Source organism: Gopherus flavomarginatus, chromosome 2 (genome assembly GCF_025201925.1).
Source record: "Gopherus flavomarginatus isolate rGopFla2 chromosome 2, rGopFla2.mat.asm, whole genome shotgun sequence".
Lineage (NCBI taxonomy): Eukaryota > Metazoa > Chordata > Testudines > Testudinidae > Gopherus > Gopherus flavomarginatus.
In genome coordinates, this window is record NC_066618.1 from 103727084 (window position 1) to 103747356 (window position 20273).

Consider the following 20273-nt stretch of genomic DNA (forward strand, 5'->3'; position numbering starts at 1 on the left):
GAATGTAGGTAGCAGTGTCTGTTTGGCCCACACATGCGTCCACCCTTCCTCCTGCTCTGCCTTGAGGCTATCTAGCACTGTGTGGGCAAACTGCCTTAGTTCCTTCTCTGCCGCAGAGCTTCTAGTTGAGATCTCGGAAGTAGAGCGGAAGAGGGTGAATTGTGGAGCACCCATAGGGGGACACATCTTGAAGAACTGTTGTTACTGCGCAAGGTGAGTAACTTCCTCTTCTTCTTCGAGTAGTGTCCCTATGGGTGCTTCACTGTAGGTGACTTCACAGCAGTATCCCTCATGGAGGACTGGGGCTTCGGAGTGGAGTCGGGTATTGACAGTAGGACTGTGCAGCCGAAGATGGTATCAGAGGCTGAGTCCTGAACAATCGCATAGTGTTCCGTAAAAGTGTGGGCAGAGGGCCAGGTTGCTGCCCTGCAGAGTTCTGAGATGGGGACATCTTTAACAAATGCAACAGAGGTAAGTAAGTAAACTGGACTGCTACTCACTCTGCCTCAGGCCGAGGGTGGTTGAGAAGGAACTGAGCGTGGTTTGCCCATGCAACGCTAGATAGCCTCAAGGCAGACCACAAGGGAGGGAGGGCGCGTGTGCAGGCCAAATAGATTCTGCAACCTACATTTTCCAATTAGAGGTACAGAGGGACAGACACACTTATAGTGGAGCACCCATAGGGACACTAGTCAAAGAACCATTGTTACTGCACAAGGGGAGTAACTTCCTCATACACCAGGATAAGGTAGTGAAAGAATCCAAGACTGACACAGAACTGAGTACCAGGACCCCCCTTATAAAGCTTAAAGAAAAAGGTAGATTTTACCCTGGAGCCAATCATTTTCTCACAAACCTAGTGAGAGAAAATGGACAATCCAAGCATCAGTGAACAAAGAGCTGATAATGTCTGTGAAGTCAGGTGACAATCAAGGTCAGAAAGAAGTCACTAGATAGTACCAATTGTAATACCAAACACATATTCTGAATATGTGGTCACCACTGAGGTGGGTAGGGGGCAATGTGGCCAGCAACATAGCTGCTACTAGCACATCAGGCTGTTTGTGCTGCACCAGGTAAAGACACAGTGCAGTTTACTCCCTCCCCAGAACAGTGGGGAAACTGGAAGATTGTTGGTCTCCAAGGCCTGGAAGCACAAAAGGAGTTAAGTGTTGTGACGCTGAGCATCTCAGTGCCTAGAAAATCACTGGAATACACAAAGCCAGAAGTGGGCCCCAGGCTCCCTATCCAAGCTTGAGGAGAGATGAGTGCCATAGAATACAATTCACCAAAGCCAGTGTTGCTGGGGAGTTGCCTAAGTTAACCAACAGGAGAAGCTGACCAGAGTAAGGTGTGTTAAGCCCCATTCCAGTCACGGAGATAGCTGTCTCAGGCTGGGCTGCAGGGAGGGGACAGTGCTGCTAATGATTTACAGCCAGGGACCTTCTTTGGAGTTACGTGCCTACGCTGTTTTTGCAAAAAGTGGTGGTGGAGGACAAGGGAGGAAGATCGCATTCATAACCTTTAGCCCAGTGGTTAGGGTACTCACTTGGGATATGAATTCAAGTCCTCCCTCCATCTGAGGGGAAGGAGATTTGCGACCTCTCAGGTGAGGGCCTAACCGCTGGGCTATGGGATACACTGATGGTGAGGATCCTTCAGTCTCTCCCGTTGAAGCTGTTCCACTGTGGATAAATAGTCACTGGGGCAGGAGTTCTGGACCATCGGACTCTGCCATCCTGGGTGAATGCTCTAATCACCAGGCTACACAGTTGTTTTCATGGTTGTCATCTTCCTCAGGCCCAATGAGTCTTACATTATTTATCCACAGTGGGACAGCTTTAATAGGAAAGGTTTATAGAGTCCAGGGGAATTGCCTAAAAAGTGGCAGATCCCTGTTTAAATCCCTTCTACCACTCAGATGGAAGAGAAACTTGAGCTAGGGGTCTCCCACATCCCCAGACAAGCATCTTGACCACTGAGTGAGATCCTTCCCCTGACTATTCTTTGTAAACTTGTCTGAGGGACCTTATCTGGTAGGTGTGTTCAGAGGATGCCTACTGGATTCCCCGCCCCCCAGGCTTAAGCAGCTGAACAACTGTCTCCTCTGCTTTGTGTATCACTCTGTGGCTTAGGCAGGAGATGGGGGTCCAGGCACCTATAGGGATGCAGCAGTGTGCATGTGCAAAGGCAGAAACATAGGCACTGAGGGAACATTTACTGAAAAAATGTAGTGAGTGACTTTAGACACCTACAGATTTCAGTAGGAATTTTGTGGATAACAGTGGTGCCTAAAAGTGGGACTTAAGTCAGGGTTTTAGGTGCCTAAGTACATTTGTGAATCTAGGCTCAAGTGACAATCTCCTTCCTAGGCTATTTCATAGGCAGTAGTACAATGTTCTCTCCCTTGCTCAGGGCAGATCTGAACTGAAGCCATGGTCTATCCCTGTACCTGTTTAGAATGAGAACTGCAGGCTCAGGAAGCAATGCTTATCCACCTAGAGCAATATAGAGCCCTAGTGAAGCTGACTGTATCTCAGTTCTCACAACCATGCATGGAGTCTCTGGAACATAGTTGCAGAAAAATTGTGCATAAACGCTTAACCCATCCATTCACGTAGCAACTCTACCTCCACGAAAAGCTGCAAAAATAGTTTGGAAAACATATTTTCTGAAGACATTATTTTTAAGTGTGTGTTAATTACCATGGCTTTTTTAGAAAATCTTTCAACTTTTAAATGAGTTGTTGCACAGGAACAAGCCTAGGAAGTGGTCAAAGGACTAAGTAGTTACATTTAATACAAGGAAACAAATGTTAAGACAGCAATGTTTTCTGTTTTGCTATAATTGTCAAAACCTACTTCATTTAGCCTGTATTGCACTACATCAGTGGTGGGCAACCTGAGGCCCGTCAGGGTAAGCTGCTGGCGGGCCGCCAGACAGTTTGTTTACATTTGCATGGCTACCTGCAGCTCCCAGTGGCCATGGTTTGCCGTTCCTGGCCAATGGGAGCTGCAGCAAGCGGAAATAGTGAAGCACAGCCAATGGGAGCTGCTTGCGGCCGTGCAAATTTAAACAAACTGTCTGGCAGCCTGCGGGCTGCAGGTTGCCCACCGTTGTACTACATAGTCTGGAGGATAGAGGCTGTGATTTTCCCATTTTGATGCGAAGCAAGCAGGGACTAATTGGCACTGCCTTTAACAGAACTTTAATAGGTAATGAAAGCAATTGTGCATAAATAGAAAAAGGTATGCTGGCCATAATTTCCTGTGGAAATGGCAGCAAACCATTCTGGTGACACATTATATATTGATTGATTAAGAAACAACACTTTTTTGTAGGAATCGATAGTTATTCAGACTGGACAGAAATAATTGAAATGTCAAAAAAAAAAACATCCTGCAAAAGGACTATAAAAACCCTAAATAGTTTATTATTTTTATTTATCCTTGTGGATTACCTGAGAAGTGATATCCAATAATGGACCACAATATGATGCAAGAGGATCCAGCAGTTTCTTGCGGAAGTGGATAGGATCAACCCCTGTCCATTCCTTCCCTTACCACGTAAACATTTGCAAGAAACTCCAGAAAGGGAACCTCCCCAAGCTTTCCTCCTCCGTAGCCCACTCCTGCAGGTTTTTCACAGAAGGGGAGTGATTTGGCCCTATAATTATAGTAAAGGGGTATATTCTGCTCAGAACGCTCATATTCAGAATTCTCACCTATATTAAAGTGGTGGAAAAGTAACATTTTAGGCATCTAATACAACATTGCCACTAAGTGAGAGTGCAAAATTTCAAAGTCATTAGTATAATGTTACGGTTTTCAATAATAACCATTATCTGCATTTCTCACTATATCATTACAAAACAAAGGGAGAGAGGTGTTAAACCATGTTCTCAGAATTGTGAGACTTGTTCTGAGGCGCGGGAAATGCTTTTGACTTATTTGACTTTCCTTCAAATATTGCTTTCCATCCATTGTAGTCCCTGCACAATTTTTTTTAAAAAGGAAACCTGCATTTGCACTTAGATAAGACCCGACTATACGTAGGAAATATGGTTGGTATTTAACTTCAGTATGGCTGAGTAAGTGCTGATAAGAAAACAAGAAAAATAATACATTCAAATATTATGAATTCAAAATCCAGTGAGTGAGACCTAGAGCATATCGGGATGGGTAAGAAATTGGCTTGAAATGGAAACAAATTGGGGCTTTGAGTTTTTTTTTTTGTTTGTTTTTTTATAGCTGGGACTTTGCAGGCCACTGCTGTACTTGGCAACAGCTTATAGCATTCTGAGTAGAGCTGAGCCAACTATTCATAACAAACAGTGTCTGCACTGGACTATTTGCAATTTTTTGAATCTTATGACTGAACAAGCTTCAGCCTGTGAGTTGCTTGCAAAATGTTTGTTGTGATTATTCCTTCCTGTATTTCATCTGCACAGTTCTATATTTGAATGGCAGTTTAGGTTTTAATATTAGAAAGCAGGTTAGTCCCCTACGACACGGGGTATTTTTTTTCTCTCTACACTTTGATCAGATGACTGAAACTTTATAACTGACTGCTGGTTCCTTGTGAAATGAATTTCATTTTGCCATGAAACAACTTTTTCTTTATGATTAGGTGAACCCGGGCTACAGCCTGAAATTTGCTTTCCATGAACATGTGTATGTTTAAAGAAAACATTTCTGTAACTTGTTCCCGTAATACAAAAAAGGGGTTGTAACTGTTCTGTACTAAATTGTATTTAGAGTTGTAAATAGTTACAATGGCCACAACATTCAAAATTATAAACCTCAAGTTAATCTCATAAAGCCATATTTAAGCACCTAAATAAGAAGCTTGTTGAGCACCTAGCAGATAATAGGTGGTCCTCACTTTAAAAAATGAGACCAAATATTTAGATGCTTATATATTAAATCTGATTGGGAAATTAATTTTTTTATTTATTTTCATTGACATTGTGAGGAGGTTTTCTTGAAAAACTGAAAACCAAAATATGTTCAATTTTTAGTTTAAACCTGAAAAAAGATGGTTTTCAATTGCTAAAAAACAAAACAAAAAAACCAGTGTTGGGTTTTATTTCAATGAAAGCCCTGATGAAAACAGAAATATATTTAATCTCTTTGAACTATATGCTTTAAATGAAAGTAAACATATTAAGTGCAATCCTCAAAGCTCTCTTTCTCCCCACAAAAATCTTCTTTTGGTTTTAGTGGTAATAAGATGTTGGACCTGATGGTGCTTGATGATAATCCTTTGTTCTTATTGTACATCTTTCTCCAGGATTATATACAATGCTGAAACTTACATTTTTAAAACCATGCTCATGAGCTTTGTGAACCCTGATGAAATACACATGCACACAGAAGTGAGCGTATGTGCAAATCCTTGATTTATATGTGCAGATCATGCATTGTGCATGTGCACTTCCTAAAAATATGGCACATAAAGGCTGTGTCTTGCCTATGGTCACCTATAGAGTTGTTGAAATATCCATGATGGCTAGTCCCCTATTAGGCAACATTACTACCATTTACTTTCCTCTTGAATCTGAAAAGGAAGAAGAAAGAGTGGTCAGCACAGAAGCGCTAGATCTGCTTAATAACTGGCATAATCCAATTGAAAAATAAAATATCAAAAATAAAGGAAGGCTTTATACGAGCTCGGAATAAATGTTAAATCTATAGGTCAGGGGTCAGCAACCTGTCAGAAGTGGTGTGCCGAGTCTTCATTTATTCACTCTAATTTATAGTTTTGCGTGCCAGTAATACATTTTAACGTTTTTAGAAGATCTCTTTCTATAAGTCTATAATATATAACTAAACTATTGTTGTATGTAAAGTAAATAAGGTTTTTAAAATGTTTAAGGAGCTTCATTTAAAATTAAATTAAAATGCAGAGCCCTCCGGACCGGTTTCCAGGAGCCAGGCAGTGTGAGTGCCACTGAAAATCAGCTCACGTGCTGCCTTTGGTACTCGTGCCATAAGTTGCCTACCCCTGCTACAGATCATCTGTTTGGCTGGACTTTACTGTACTGATACCAGGGAGTGCTGTTTGGGAAGCAGTTATGAACTAAAGGAACATTGTCAGCGATCTGCTCCTGTGTGTGATGACACTTCAGCACAAGGAGGTAGCAGATGTAGTAATTAAGTGTTCTCAAGAGGCTGTGAAATGAGTTGATTAGGTGAATTACTAGACCTAACAAAGCCACATCAAGATCAAGAGGCAATTGTGCACTGGGAAATATTAGAATTGACAGCATCTTGAAATTCTCTTCTATGCTGTCTGTCGTGTGCTGTAAATAAAGGAGGTGCTCTAATGTTAACATATCCCATGGAAGGAAAAAGAAAAATATTTGATGCTCTCATTTAAAACTCTGATAAAACCTTGTTCATTCGCTTTTTGATCACTTACATCCTCTCTAATTCTCACACACAAAAACCCAGTCTTGTCACTTTTCAGCAAAGATTTAATGATATTGTGATATAGTGTTAGTTAAGGCCAGGTCTTTATTATGGGGAGTATACCAGCGTCGCTACAGCATAACCCCACAGTGGAGATGCAGCCTTCACAGATCGAAGTAATTTATCCATCGGTGTAAGAACATCATCTCCACTAGTGACAGTAGTGAAGTTGATGAAAGCATTCTTCTGTCTACCTAGCTGCATACACAGTAAATTGGCATGCCTACATCTCTCAGGATTGTGGATTATTCGCATCCCATAGCAACGTAGCTATGTCAATCTAAATTTAAGTGTAGACCAGGCCTAAAACTCATTTAAGTAAGACTCTTATTACTAATGTTCCATGTAGCCTGTTGCTCTTTCATGGATGCATGAGTTATAATGGCAAATGTATTGTCTATAGTAAAAATGATAATATTTTTCGTCCATACATCTCAAAGTATTTTATGGAAGTGAGTAAATGTTATTGTTCCAGTATTACAGAGAAGATAATTGAGGCACAGAAAGGATAAGTTATTTGCCCCATGTCACTCAACAAGTCAATTAAAAGAACTGGGAATACCACTCAGTTTCTCTGATTACTAGTTTTTGCTCTTTCAGTTGGCCACAGATGCCTAAGGATCCACAAGAACTGGACCAGCATTTTCTGCAGATCTTGGCCTTCTACTAGAACTGCTGACAGCAACCCCTCACTATTCCGCTCTGCTGCATTCCCCACTTCCCACAGGACAATGTAACAGCTCACGAACAGCTGTGCCACTGTGGGAGTGACTCAAGTAACTGATATTTGCAATTAAGGCCTCATCCAGAGAATGCCAAGCATCTGCAACTCCCATTAAAATCAGTCTTCAATCCTATACGAGATCACAACCTTGACTTTCTCATTCAGAGAGCAAAATTTCATTTGATTAGAGTCTCTTGTTAAAAACTGTTCCACAGTGATTTACATCCTTCATTTACTTTTAGTCTGTTCCAGCTGTGTACTTTAGGATCCTTCCCTATTAGAGCCATTACATAGGAGGCCCTCTGAGTAATCAAGAAACCATTTTAGCATTTGTGATTTCCCAGGTTTGTGTTGTGCACCAGGTTATAGTCCAATGGGAAAGGCTGGTAGTCAAAACCTCAAAAAAAATTTCTATTAAAACCAGAAAATGGTTTTCAGGAAAGAATTTACTGAGGACCTTGTTATTCCAGCCACTGGGTAACCTGGTTATGAACGTCATCAGTTATTTACAGTAGAACCTCAGGGTACGTCTTCACTACCGGCCATATCGGCGGGTAGCAATCGATTTCTTGGGGATCGGTATATCGCGTCTCATCTAGAAGCGATATGTCGATCCCCAAACGTGCTCCTGTTGATTCCGGAACTCCATCAGAACGACCGGCGGTAGCGGAGTCGACAGGGGGAGCCGCAGACATCGATCCTGCGCTGTGAGGATGGTAGGTAACTCGATCTAAGATACTTCAACTTCAGCTACGTTATTCACGTAGCTGAAGTTGCGTATCTTAGATCGATCCCCTCCCCTAGTGTAGACCAGCTCTCAGAGTTATGAACATTTCAGAGTTATGAACAACCTCCACTCCCAGCTGTTTGTAACTGAACAAAACGTTATGGTTGTTCTTTCAAAAATTTACAACTGAACATTGACGAAATACAGCTTTGAAATTGTACTATGCAGAAGAAAAACGCTGCTTTTCCTTTTTTAGTAGTTTACATTTAACACAGTACTGTATTGTATTTGTTTTCTGGGTTGTTTTTTCTGGAGGGGGTCTCTGCTGCTTGCCTGATTGTGTGCTTCCGGTTCCAAATGAGGACCCCAAAAGCTTCTTTGCAATTTCTTGTCACATTAAATAAACAAAAAATAATTGTTTCTTTTTAAGCAAATAGAAGATAGTAATTACCTAGAAAATACCACCTTTTTGTTACTACCCTTTAGTGCAATGTTTCCCAAACTTGGGGCGCCATTTGTGTAGGGAAAGCCCCTGGTGGGCCAGGCCAGTTTGTTTACCTGCCGCGTCCGCAGGTCCGGCCGATCGCGGTTCCCACTGGCCATGGTTCGCTGCTCCAGGCCAATGGGAGCTGCTAGAAGTGGGGCAGGTCGAGGGACTTACTGGCCGCTGCTTCCAGCACCTCCCATTGGCCTGGAGCAGCGAACCACGGCCAGTAGGAGCCGTGATCGGCTGGACCTGTGGACGCAGCAGGTAAACAAACCGGCCTGGTCCACCGGGGGCTTTCCCTACACAATCGGCATCCCAAGTTTGGGAAACACTGCCCTAGTGTAATAAGTGGCGTATACTCTGAGTATTATTATTATTATGAATGTATTTGAATTACTGTAGCAGGTAGGAGCCCTAGTCATGGACCAGGACACTGTTGTGCTAGGCACTGTACAAACATAGAACAAAAAGACTGTCCCTTCCCCAAAGGGCTTACAATCTTATGAGCAAGGATTTAAACTAAGACTTTTGGACATCACTAGTGGTTTTCTTTTTGATGCTTCAATTTCTGGGCACCCAATCCAAGACACCTTTTAAAAGCATTGAATTTTCAAAGTTCCCTCAGCACTTTCTGAAAATTAGGCCCCTTTAACGTGTCTCAAGTTGGGCACCCAGAAATTCAGACACCTAAAGTCACTAAGCATTTTTAAGACTCATGGCCTAATCTTGGTTTCTTGCTTAAGTCCATCTAGTTGGCAAAAGCCATTTCGTTATTGGCTTTAATTCTGAAAACCTTACTAACCTTTCCTAGGTCATATGTCAGATAGCGTATGTATATTGGGACAACAAAATGGCATACATCCAAGAAACCAACAGTGAAAGAAATATATGGCATTTGCAGTCAGGAAAAAAAAAAGTTAGAGGGCCTTGGGAGGGGAGGGAGAGACTCTTCAATCAGGAGACAATCTACCCTACTTTCTTTTCTCACATTCTTAATTCTGTGACTTTTACTTGCTTTATCGCTTTTCCTGATTCCCTGCAGGCCAGTGCTGACAGCTAAGCCTCTGTTTTATCTTGATCTGTTCAAACTTTGTCAAAAAATGACTTACCCTGCTGCGTTTGAAAGTGGCTGCATGATTGCAACGACCCACCTACTGGTTGCTCAGGGTCCAGAAGATCACCAGAGTTTGAGTGAAATCGTAATGACAGCCCCAGAACAGCTGGCAGATTGTTAAAATATATGCTCTTTTACTGCATACAATAGAAGAAATTGAATTAACTTTTTTTATTCCATCTAAAAACAATTATCCAGCTCCTATCTCACTGTAATATCAATATCCAAAGAAGAATATTAGGTTTTGACACCATTTGATAACACAGTCATGTTGCTAGAACCACTTCTGAGCAAAGTCATGCAATTTGCATTGTCCATAGTTGTTCTGATTGTTCAGTCTGTGGTGTTTGATAGCTGCCTCCAGACTTGACTGCTAGATATCCATGCAATTTTTTTCAGCCATTGTACCAGCACAAATCAGCTTTACAACGCACTGGTATTGCAATAGTCACAACCATTAGATCATGCATAGTGTATGATAAAATGTAGACATTCGGTGATAGTGGCACCATTCATGCCTCTAAAAATCAGGCTCCATTGAAGTTTCTCTTGTACATTTTCAGTGGCTTTTATTTGTGCTGAAATTTGATAACACCATGAACAGCTTTCTATTACAATACAAGATAAATGGAGACAAGAACTGGAGACATCTCTTTATGCCTTTAATATCTTTAAATAATAACATTCACATTGTGTTTTACATCTTCAAAGTGCTGTACAACCAGTAACTCATTCCCACGACCACCTCTGAGCAGTGGCTATATAAGTAAATATGTTTATCACCATTTTATAGACGTGAACATGGAGGGAGAGAGGCCACATATTTTCGTGTCCAGGACCATAGAGAATCTTGTGCCTGTGTAAAGAAGACAACCTAAGACTCAGCTTCATTCCTTCCTCCCTCAAGAGGCGGCTGTAAGACCTGTACTTCAGTTCTGATCTTGGGGTGATGTCATTTTGACGATCGCTCCAAAGAAAAAAGAAGCTAGCACTTAATATTTTAAAGCCAGGGAGGAAATCAGTAACAAAGTGAGATCTCCTGTAGACACAAAAACGGAGCTGTAGGAGCACAGACTGTTTTGCAGTTCATCTTTAAGTTTCTCACTAGGGTAGAATGGAATTACTCATATCCTTAAAGTTACAGATATGCTTAAGTGCTTTGCTGGAGCAGGGCCTCACTTCTTAATTCAGCTCAAGAACTAATGGGATGAATCTAAGGTTGTACTTCACACAGTAGGGCCTTGTTTTGGATTAACACACCTTTTTGTTTCCCTTCTTTCCTAGGTAGAAGTGCAGTTTTCAATTTGAAATTTGTATGCTAGTCCATTTCCTCCTATCTTCACTATTTTGGTAGGCACTGATCCTGCTCAGTGCCTCTTTCAACATACTGAGTGTCCTCAACTCCTGCTAAGGTCAATGAGATTTGAAAGCACTCAGCATGTTGTAGGAGGCACTCAGCACACTGCAGGATCATTGTCAATAATCTCTAGAGGAGATGTTCAAAACCACACAATATAATTGCTAACAGCACAGATGCAGGCCAGACAGCCTAGTGGATGAGTTACTGAAGAGGGATGTAGGATAACTGGGTTCAAGTCTTGGCCCAATCATAGATTTCCTGTGTCATTGTGAGCAACTAAGTTAATTTCTCGGTGCCTCAGTTCCCCATCTGTAAAAAGGGCACTATACTTCCCTACCTCACAGTGGTGATGTGAGGCTAAAATCTGTTGTTGATTTGTGAGGTGATGGTGGTAAGGGTCATATTGGTACACAGACAGATTTGCCAATGACTCAACGGAAGACCTAATGATGAACAAAAATAATAAGAAGCCACTGGTTGCCTTAAGAAAAGTTACCTTTAGCAAATTCAAAGTTGTAGACTGTGATATATGCCTGCCTAGCTGCATGACAGCTGGTATTGTTGCTTCTACACTATTGTAATATAGGAAAGTGTTTCACCAATGTAGTCTATAGGGCCGGATTTTAAATAGTCACTTTTTCATTCATGAGTAGTAATATGAAAAAATTCTGTATATTAAAATATGTTTTTCTTTTTTCCTTCTTCTTCTTCTTCCCTTACAGCTCATGGCCAATGCTATCCTGTTTGTCAGTGTAAATTTGTATGGGGTCTTTGTGAGGATTTTGACGGAAAGGGCTCAGAGGAAGGCATTCCTTCAGGCCAGGAACTGCATAGAAGACAGGCTAAAGCTGGAGGATGAAAATGAAAAACAGGTCAGTTTAAAAGTGCTCTTGCTTAGCTCTTCTTTCTTGGGCATCATTATAGATACATGCACTGTAAGTTGAGAGACTAATTCATGTGGAAAGGTCTTTAATTACCTTATTGCCCGGGGAGTTTCTCTGCTTTGCATTTTACTCTTGATCTGTCACAAAAACACAACATGCAGGAGCATCCACACAGCATTAGCTCAAGCACCAAAGGGAAAAATTTCTAGGCTGGGAAGAAAGGTAACATTTTAGACCATATAGAAATCAAATTTTATTTGTATGTGGAATGTAAGGTGGATTTTAGACATCCTGTACAAATCTCTCTTCGCCTAGGTGTATGTCTGCCCTTCCAATAAATATTAATGAGAGTTATGGAAAAAACACACTTTACAGGGAGAACAGACTCCAGTGTTGCAGCCATACAGTTTGGACCACAATCCATCCCTCCACTCATTTAAAAATAGTACTGTTTTTAGTATATTTCACATAAAACTACAGCAATCAGCCTTCCACACTGACACAGAAATAAGGTATGATAAGGAAAATCACTGCAGCAAAACTCATTATCACTCACTTGAGGCCTGATCCAAATCCCGCTGAATCCCACTGAGTCTTTCTACTGACTTCAGTGGAGTTTGGATCAGGTTTTCGTTGTGGTATACTGTTCATAGTCTACGATGAATATGTAGGGCCTTTTCTTTAAACAACTTTGGGTAGTTGGGTAAATGGGACTTGGATCCAAACCACTCCTTGGTCTTAGGTTTGGTTTTGTGAAACAAAACTCACTCTGGGGAGATTTTGCAAAATCAGGTCTTCCCCCAACCCTATCGTTGTCTCTCTCTCTTTGTAACACAATCCAAAACAGGGACCATAGATCTTAGAAATGTAGGGCTGTAAGGGACCTCGCGAGGTCATCTAGTCCAGCCCCCTGTGCTCAGGCAGTATCAAGTACACCTAGACCATTCCTGACAGGGTTTCCCCAACCTGTTCTGAAAAATCTCCAGTGATGGGGATTCCACAGCCTCCCTTGAAAGCCTATTCCAGAGTTTAATTACGCTTATAGTTAGAAAGTGTTTCCTAATATCAAGCATAAATCTCCCTTGCTGAAGATTAAGCCAGTTACTTCTTGTCCTTTCTTCAGTGGACATGGAGAACAACTGATTACCATCTTTATAAAGGTCCTTAGTATATTTAAAGATTTGTTATCAGGCCCTATGCCAGTCTTCGTTTCTAAGGACTAAACATACCCATTTTTTTTTTAGTGTTTTCTTGATAGGTAGGATCCTACCAAATTCACGGTCCATTGTGGTTAATTTTGTGGCCATAGGATTTGAAAATTGGTAAATTCCATGTTTTCAGGTGTTTAAATCCAAAATTTCATGGTTTTGTAACAGTGGGGGTCCAGACTCAAAAGGGGATTGTGTGTGTGTGGGGAGGAAGAGGGGTTGCAAACCTGTTTTAGGGGAATCACGGGATTGCCACCCTCACTTTTGTGCTGCCTTCAAAGCTGGACTCTGAAGGCTGCAACCGTGGAGCTTCCTGCAGCCGAAGGAGGTTCCCAGAGGTAGAGGTGGGTCTGAGCTCCCGCCTAGAGCAGCTGTGCAGGGGTGGACAAGTCATGTACCTCTCCAGCCCAGCCAGAGCTAGGAGTCTCCTGGCTGGGGCATTCCTAGCAGCAGGGGGAGATCAGACCCACCTCCAGAAGCCTCCTCCAGCTGCAGGAACCTCTGGGGCTGCTGTCCAGTCTCAGAGCATACTGCAGCAGAGGAAAGCACCCAAAGCTGGGTCTGTGCTCCCACCGAGAGCAGTTGTGCAGGGACTGGACAAATCCTGTCCCTCCACAGCCCAGCCAGAGCTAGGAGCCCCATGGCTGGGGCACTCCTAACAGCGGGGGAGATTGGATTTCACGGAAGTGTTTGTTTCAGTCTGTGATGCATTTTTCATGGCCATGAAATTGGTAGGGCCCTACTCATAGGACAGGTTTTCTAAATCTTTTTGTTGTTGTTGTTTCTCTCCTCTGAACTCTCTCCAATTTGTCCACATCTTTCCTAAAGCCTGATGCCGAGAATTGGACACAGCACTCCAGCTGAGGTGTTACCACTGCTGAGTAGAGCAGGAGAATTACCTCTCATTTCTTACATACAACACTGCTGTTAATATATCCCAGAATGATATTAGCCTTTTTGCAAATTCATCACTTTGTTGACTCGTATTCAACTTGTGGCCCATTATAACCCCAGCAGTACTACCATCTAGCCAGTTATTCTCCATTTTGTAGCTGTGCATTTGATTGTTCTTTCCTAAGTGAAGTACTTTGCACTTGATTTTATTAAGTATCAGAGGGGTAGCCGTGTTAGTCTGGATCTGTAAAAGCAGCAAAAAGTCCTGTGGCACCTTATAGACTAACAGACGTATTGGAGCATGAGCTTTCGTGGGTGAATACCCACTTCATCGGATGCATGTTTTTATTGAATTTCATCTAATTGATTTCAGATCAATTCTGCTTTTTTGCAAAGTCATTTTCAATTATAATCCTATTCTCCAAAGTACTAGCAAACCCTCCGAGCATGGGCTCATCCACAGATTTTATAAACATACTCTTGACTCCATTATCCAAGTTATTAATGAAACTATTTAATAGTACTGGACCCACTGCATGGTACATATATGGCTAGCGGAGTATGGCCTCTGTGATACCCCACTAGATACGGCCTCTCATTTTGATAGTGAACCGCTGATAACAGCATTTTGAGTACAGTCTTTCAACCACTTGTGCCACCCACCTTATAGTAATTCCATCTAGACCACATTTTCCTAGTTTGCTTATGAGAATATCATGTGGGACTGTGTCAAGAGCCTTACTAAAATCAAGGTATATCAAGTCTACTGCTTCCCCCTTTCCTCTAGGCCAGTAACCCTGTCAACGAAGGAAATTAGGTTGGTTTGACATGATTTGCTCTTGACAAATCCATGCTGGCTATTCTTTAGAACCCAGTTATCTTCTAGGTGCTTACAAATTGTTCTAGAAATGCCTCTTCTTGATTTGGTGGTTTATAGTAGACCCCATCATGATGCCACCCTTATTTCCCCCTCTTTTATCTTTACCCAGAGACTTTCAGGTGGTGTTTCTCTTATCTCTTTCTGGACCTCAGAACAAGTGTATATATTCTTGCTGGATAATATAGCATCTCTTCCCTTTTTTCCTCCTGTCCTTCCTGAAAAACCTGGACCGCTCCATACCAATATTCCAGTCATGACATTCAGGCCACCAAATCTCGATGATGCTACTTAAGTCATAATTTAACTTATGTACTAATACTTCCAGTGCTCTCTGTTTGTTCCCCATACTCCTTGCATAGATAGATGTACCATGTGCGTGCACATGTGCATGTGTATTTATATAACACATACATAGATACCTCTGACTTCCTTGCCTTTGAGTTTTGGGAGTTTGGATAAAATGTGACCTTCATTCAAATCACTCTTTGTTTTGGTTATGATTTTACGAAGATTAAACCCAGTTGACAAGGGATCAGATTTTCCAACTGCATGGCATTTAGGCACCCAAGTCACAATGAAATTCAGTGGGACTTAAATACCTAACTCTTGTTTGTGCCTTTTGAAAATCTACTTCTGTGTTCTCAAACCAAAGCACCATTTATTTTGCCCATCTCTAGTTATTTGATATGTCTTTGATAACTATCTGTAAAAAAAGCAAAGAAGCAAACACTTCCTCAAAAACAACAGACAAAAGAGAGGCACTTTGCATAGTTTTTAAAGTAAGATACACGTGATAAACATTTTTCTAATAGAATATGTAAGCACACCAGTATAGTTAATAGCTTACATTCTTCACTTCAATACATTGGCAGAAATTACTTTATGCAGTATAATACGCAGTGGTGAAAAGCACTCATTTACCAATATACAGTACCTTCAAACAACTGTTGGTGACTTCCACACAAACTAAATAACAACACTTTTAAAACAGTGAGGGGGGGGGGGAACCCCAACTCCTTCCCTCCAAAACCCTACCAAGACCTGATTACAAGCTACCATACTCTTATCAGTCCATTATGGCCTAATGTAGCCCAAGTTTCCAGTTGATAGCACTCTAAGGCCTAGCTATTATGCGATTTAGTCCCACTTAGAACTCTAGGGCTGTTGAAAAGGGGAGAGATGGGGATAAAATGACATTAGTGAACTACTTGGCATGTATAATCATCCTGGTACCTTCACTTGGAGAATTACAAATATTAAATATATATAAAAAAATTACTGATACTTTTAATCTGAATTTGTTCTAATGTAAATGCCCTGTCCCAAATACTGTAGCCCTTTTACATTAAGAATTTCAAACCAAAATGTTAAAACCCTTTCCCTGATGTTTCTATGCATGTAATTAACGAAACAGCAAAAACGGACCCCTCTTGACTTTTGAACACACACAATCTTTTAGACTTAAAATGGTGACTTTGTGAAGACAGAGCTAAAGCTGTATCTACCTGCAAGGGACATTTCCTCCTCTGTGGATTTCCTTCTCTGTGAGATTTCCTTCTGCTGCTACATCTGTAGTAGCAGATACACATGGTAATTGTGGTAAATCTGTTTATAATGGGGAAAGCTAAGATCTCTCTTTTTTTGTATACAGCATGTTCAGAAAGTCAGCATCCCCTGTATTAGGAGCATGCAAGAAGGCATTTGAAGTAGGATGATTTAAAAAAAATTAATTTAGCATTTACAACTTTTCTGCTGCGTGCAGTTAAGACAGATAAATTATCTCATTGGCATGGCAGCATGCATTCATTATGCTGCCAGATGGGAAGCTAAAGTTCAAAAGCAACCACTGAATCCAAGGCTCTGGGCCAAGAGAGACTGTGCGCATAAGAGAATAACTGTGATCATCCTCTTGGGAAAAGCATGTGCTCCTGTTGTTCATAAATCTCAGCAGCAATACCATCCTTTCTAGAGCAAGCCGCTTAATGTAAATATTGTGAGCTCCATCCTGCTGCTACTGAAATGAATGGCCAAACTCCCAAGGGAGTAGGGTTTAGGTCTGGAATGTGTAATTGCAACCGAAATACCTGCATTTTTCTCTCTCCGTTTTACCTATATTTTCTGCTCTACAATCAAGAAAGCAGGAAAAGATTAATTTAGGTGGGGATTGTCACCTGCCTCATGGGCAAGGAGCTCCCTTCCCTTACACTGCATCAGCTACTTGCATTGGAAGTCACAGCACAGTGGGAAAAGCAGCTTTCTGGAGCTGCTACTTCCCCTCCATAGCAGGTTGGTGGGGAGTGAGTGAGATCTTGGCCAGTGCAGAGAGGAGAGTAATTTGGTACTGGAACAAAGGGGGAACCAGGGAGGGAATTACTCACCAAGTCGCAATAATTCCCTTCCTGGTCTGCCTTTGGGTTGGGGCAGCTACCTGGTGTTCCTTACCATGGGCAGATTGTAAAGATACAACTAACCCCACTCCCCCATGTTAGAGTTGTGTGATATTAGCAGTGCTTGTTTATTGGGTATTCACTTGCCAATGATTTTTTTTTTCTTTTTGGCAACATATTCCTGAGTTTGATCCAGGGTGAAAGTGCATCACTTCCATCAGCCAAATGATTTACTTTCTGCAGCATTAACAACTTGTGAAAGTGCCTCTTTGTTTTCACCAAAAAAGGTGAAAAAGTCTGACTTTTTGCCAAATCACAGGAACTAGTCCTAATATCATAGAGGGTTTTGTCATTAACATCAATGAAGGCAAATTGGGCTCAGGATTTTTGTCTAGTTTAGTGACAGTCTCCCACCACTCAACATAATCCCTCTTAACCCTTCCTTGTGTCCACTACATCTTTGTGTTTAATTCATGTAGACTATTGTATTAAAAAAGATTTCTAGTCCTACCTAGTGGTCTCAGTTTAAGTCTCTACTTTGCTGTGGAGAGGTCCAGGTTTGACTCTTAGGACGTGTCTATGCTGCAGAGTACTGCACAGCAAACCAGGATGTGAATCTATAGAACACCAATTTACTATGCAGTAACAGCATCCTGTATGGCCACTGCTACAATGCGCTGTGGCAGTGTCAACATGGGATGACACTACTGTGTGGCAAGCTGGTGCATGGTAGAGTCATATCTGATGTGCTGTGCAATGACTTGTCCTGTTGACAGGCCCTTAATAATGTTATCCAGGGCAGCAAGGAATAGGAGCGTGAACTAATCAACAGGATTAAAAAATGAGGTTTGATACAGATGGAGTATGAGTGTGTCTGAGGAAAGGTGGATTTAAGTACCCATTTACCCAGATTCTGCGAACACACCCCTATGTAACTTTACACATGTAAGTGTTCCTATTGAGTGGAAGGGGATGATTCATGTGCATATAACTGTACGTATATAAAAGTGTTTGCAGGATTGGGCTATGTTCTGTATCATGCCAGTAAGTGTTCAGCTTTTTGTTTCCCTTATGCCTTACTCTTGCAGTTAGGCAAGCGTAACTTGCCAGCTGTGCTCTAGTTAATGCATAATTGGTTTCTCCGACACTTCCTGTCCTTCTTAGTGCTTTGTGACTTGAATTTATAATTGCAACATTGTATACATGGCCATGCAGAATCGAAGCCTAAATATATCACGGCGGCGTACACAGTACAGTCCTCCCTCCAAAAAAAAGTAAAACACTGTCTATGTCTAAAAGCTATACCCTGAATCTAGATCAACCAGTAATTATGGACTTGATACAGGCATCATTGGGTGAGGTTCTATATTCCTTTTTGTGCAGGATGTCAGAACAGATAACTCTAATAGTCCCTTCTGGCCTTAAAATCCCCGCGTCCATAAAACAGAACACGCTTCCTTAGCCTCAGGGAGAAGAGAAAATTATGTTCACAATTGCAGACTCTCACTGAAAGTTTTTGTTGTAGTTGCAGTTTTCTGAAAAATCTGTTTCTTTTATTTTAAGTTGGGTTTTACCATTGTCCATTTTGACAAGAGCCCTTGCATTGTAAATTGATGTCCTGAGAGGCCCTGCTAACCCAGGCTTTCAGAGAAGAAAAGTCCCTCACCAAGCAATAACAAGCACCAAAGCTTTGAACATCCTCATTCTCCACTCCAGTTGACCATTTAAATGCTTATCTTATTTTCATCTCGGGCAGACCGTTGGCTGTGTCCACTACATTGCCCTACTTCTTGCCTCCCTTCCCCTTTCCAAAGTAGAAGGTGTTGAAGTGGAGTGATTGCTGGTCAACACAGCAGTAATTATAAAGATCCCTTCAGCTCTACTCCTGTGTAATATATCCCTTAGGCCCTGCTCCTGCAAACACTTAGGCACATGCTTAACTTTAAGTACCAGGTAAATCCAAGTAAATCCTAAGGCTCCTCACGGTACTAAAGTTAAGCATTTGTGTAAGTGTTTGCAGGATTGGGGCCTTAGGTTGATGCTCCCTCCCTCTGCAGATTTGGCTATCCTACTCCATTTTGCTCCTCTCTGCAACCGGCAGTGAAAGGAGTACGTGGCTGAATTAGTAACCGCATTCATTTGTGGTCACTAGGGCCCTGTTAGTAGGCAGAGAAATGTCTCAATTAGCTGAATGTGCCTAATAGCAGAAGGTGAGGTTTTCATATAGCATTGGTATCTAGAAGTGCAAAACAAAACAAAAACCACACCCAAGGCATCTTGTATAGAACTGTAAACTGTATTAGCTACACGCTTTACTTGTATTGTAATTTTACTTGCATTATTAGAATATTTATAAAATACAGAATAATTATAACATCATTATATCATTTTAAAAATACAGAAAACTTAAGAAATTCATAAAAGAACATTACTCATACCTGCTGTCATATCAGGCACTTTAACACTTGCACTTACAGTTTAATTCCACCCCAATAGCACACTGACATTTAAACAACAAAATCAGCTTTCAGCCATTTCCATTATCTGGCACAAGGTCTCAGAGCTATGCCAAGTAAACATATTTTAAAGCCTATAAAATACAGTACATGAACTCTGGTTCCCAGTCACAAGTCTCAGTTAAGCGAATGTCTCTATTAACTTCTTCCCAGTTGCACAGGGCAGGCTCTAGTTATTAATAATGGATACAATGTAGGAGAGAGGTTTTGAACTATTCCTCATTCCAGATTATCTTTTTCATAGATGTGTCAAAATATTTAAGGCAACTAAAATGAAATGAGCTCTTAATTATCTTAATGGAACATTTGCTGGCTCATTGTAGGTTGACGAGATGAATAAAAAAAGTTAAATTAAAATTTTCCATTTTGTAGCATTATAAAAACTGTTGTAACTCCAGCAGCTACCGGGGATTCAGTGATAAATATAGTATCGTTCCTGGAAACGTTCAAGTGTGTTCTCTTTTAGAAAACCCTCAATGAAACATACAAAGGATTGTAGTGGTGGTACAGAAGTAACATAACTGTGGATATTGGGGGGGGGGGGGCAGGGGGAGAAGCAGCACAATTGAAAGGTTCTGTGGGGGCATGTGAGCACTCCATGTGTTGCCTCTGCCATCGC

The 20273-nt window shown here is 41.4% G+C and overlaps 1 protein-coding gene across 2 annotated transcripts in view; it reads left to right on the forward strand.

Moving 5' to 3' along the window:
- The window catches only part of ADCY1 (adenylate cyclase 1), a 240841-nt gene that overhangs the window by 66256 nt on the left and 154312 nt on the right, over nt 1-20273 (forward strand). For both annotated transcript variants that reach the window (XM_050937673.1, XM_050937672.1), the window contains exon 2: nt 11608-11757. In XM_050937673.1, the coding sequence (XP_050793630.1) occupies nt 11608-11757 (150 nt within the window). The remainder of the gene's footprint in view (nt 1-11607; nt 11758-20273) is intronic.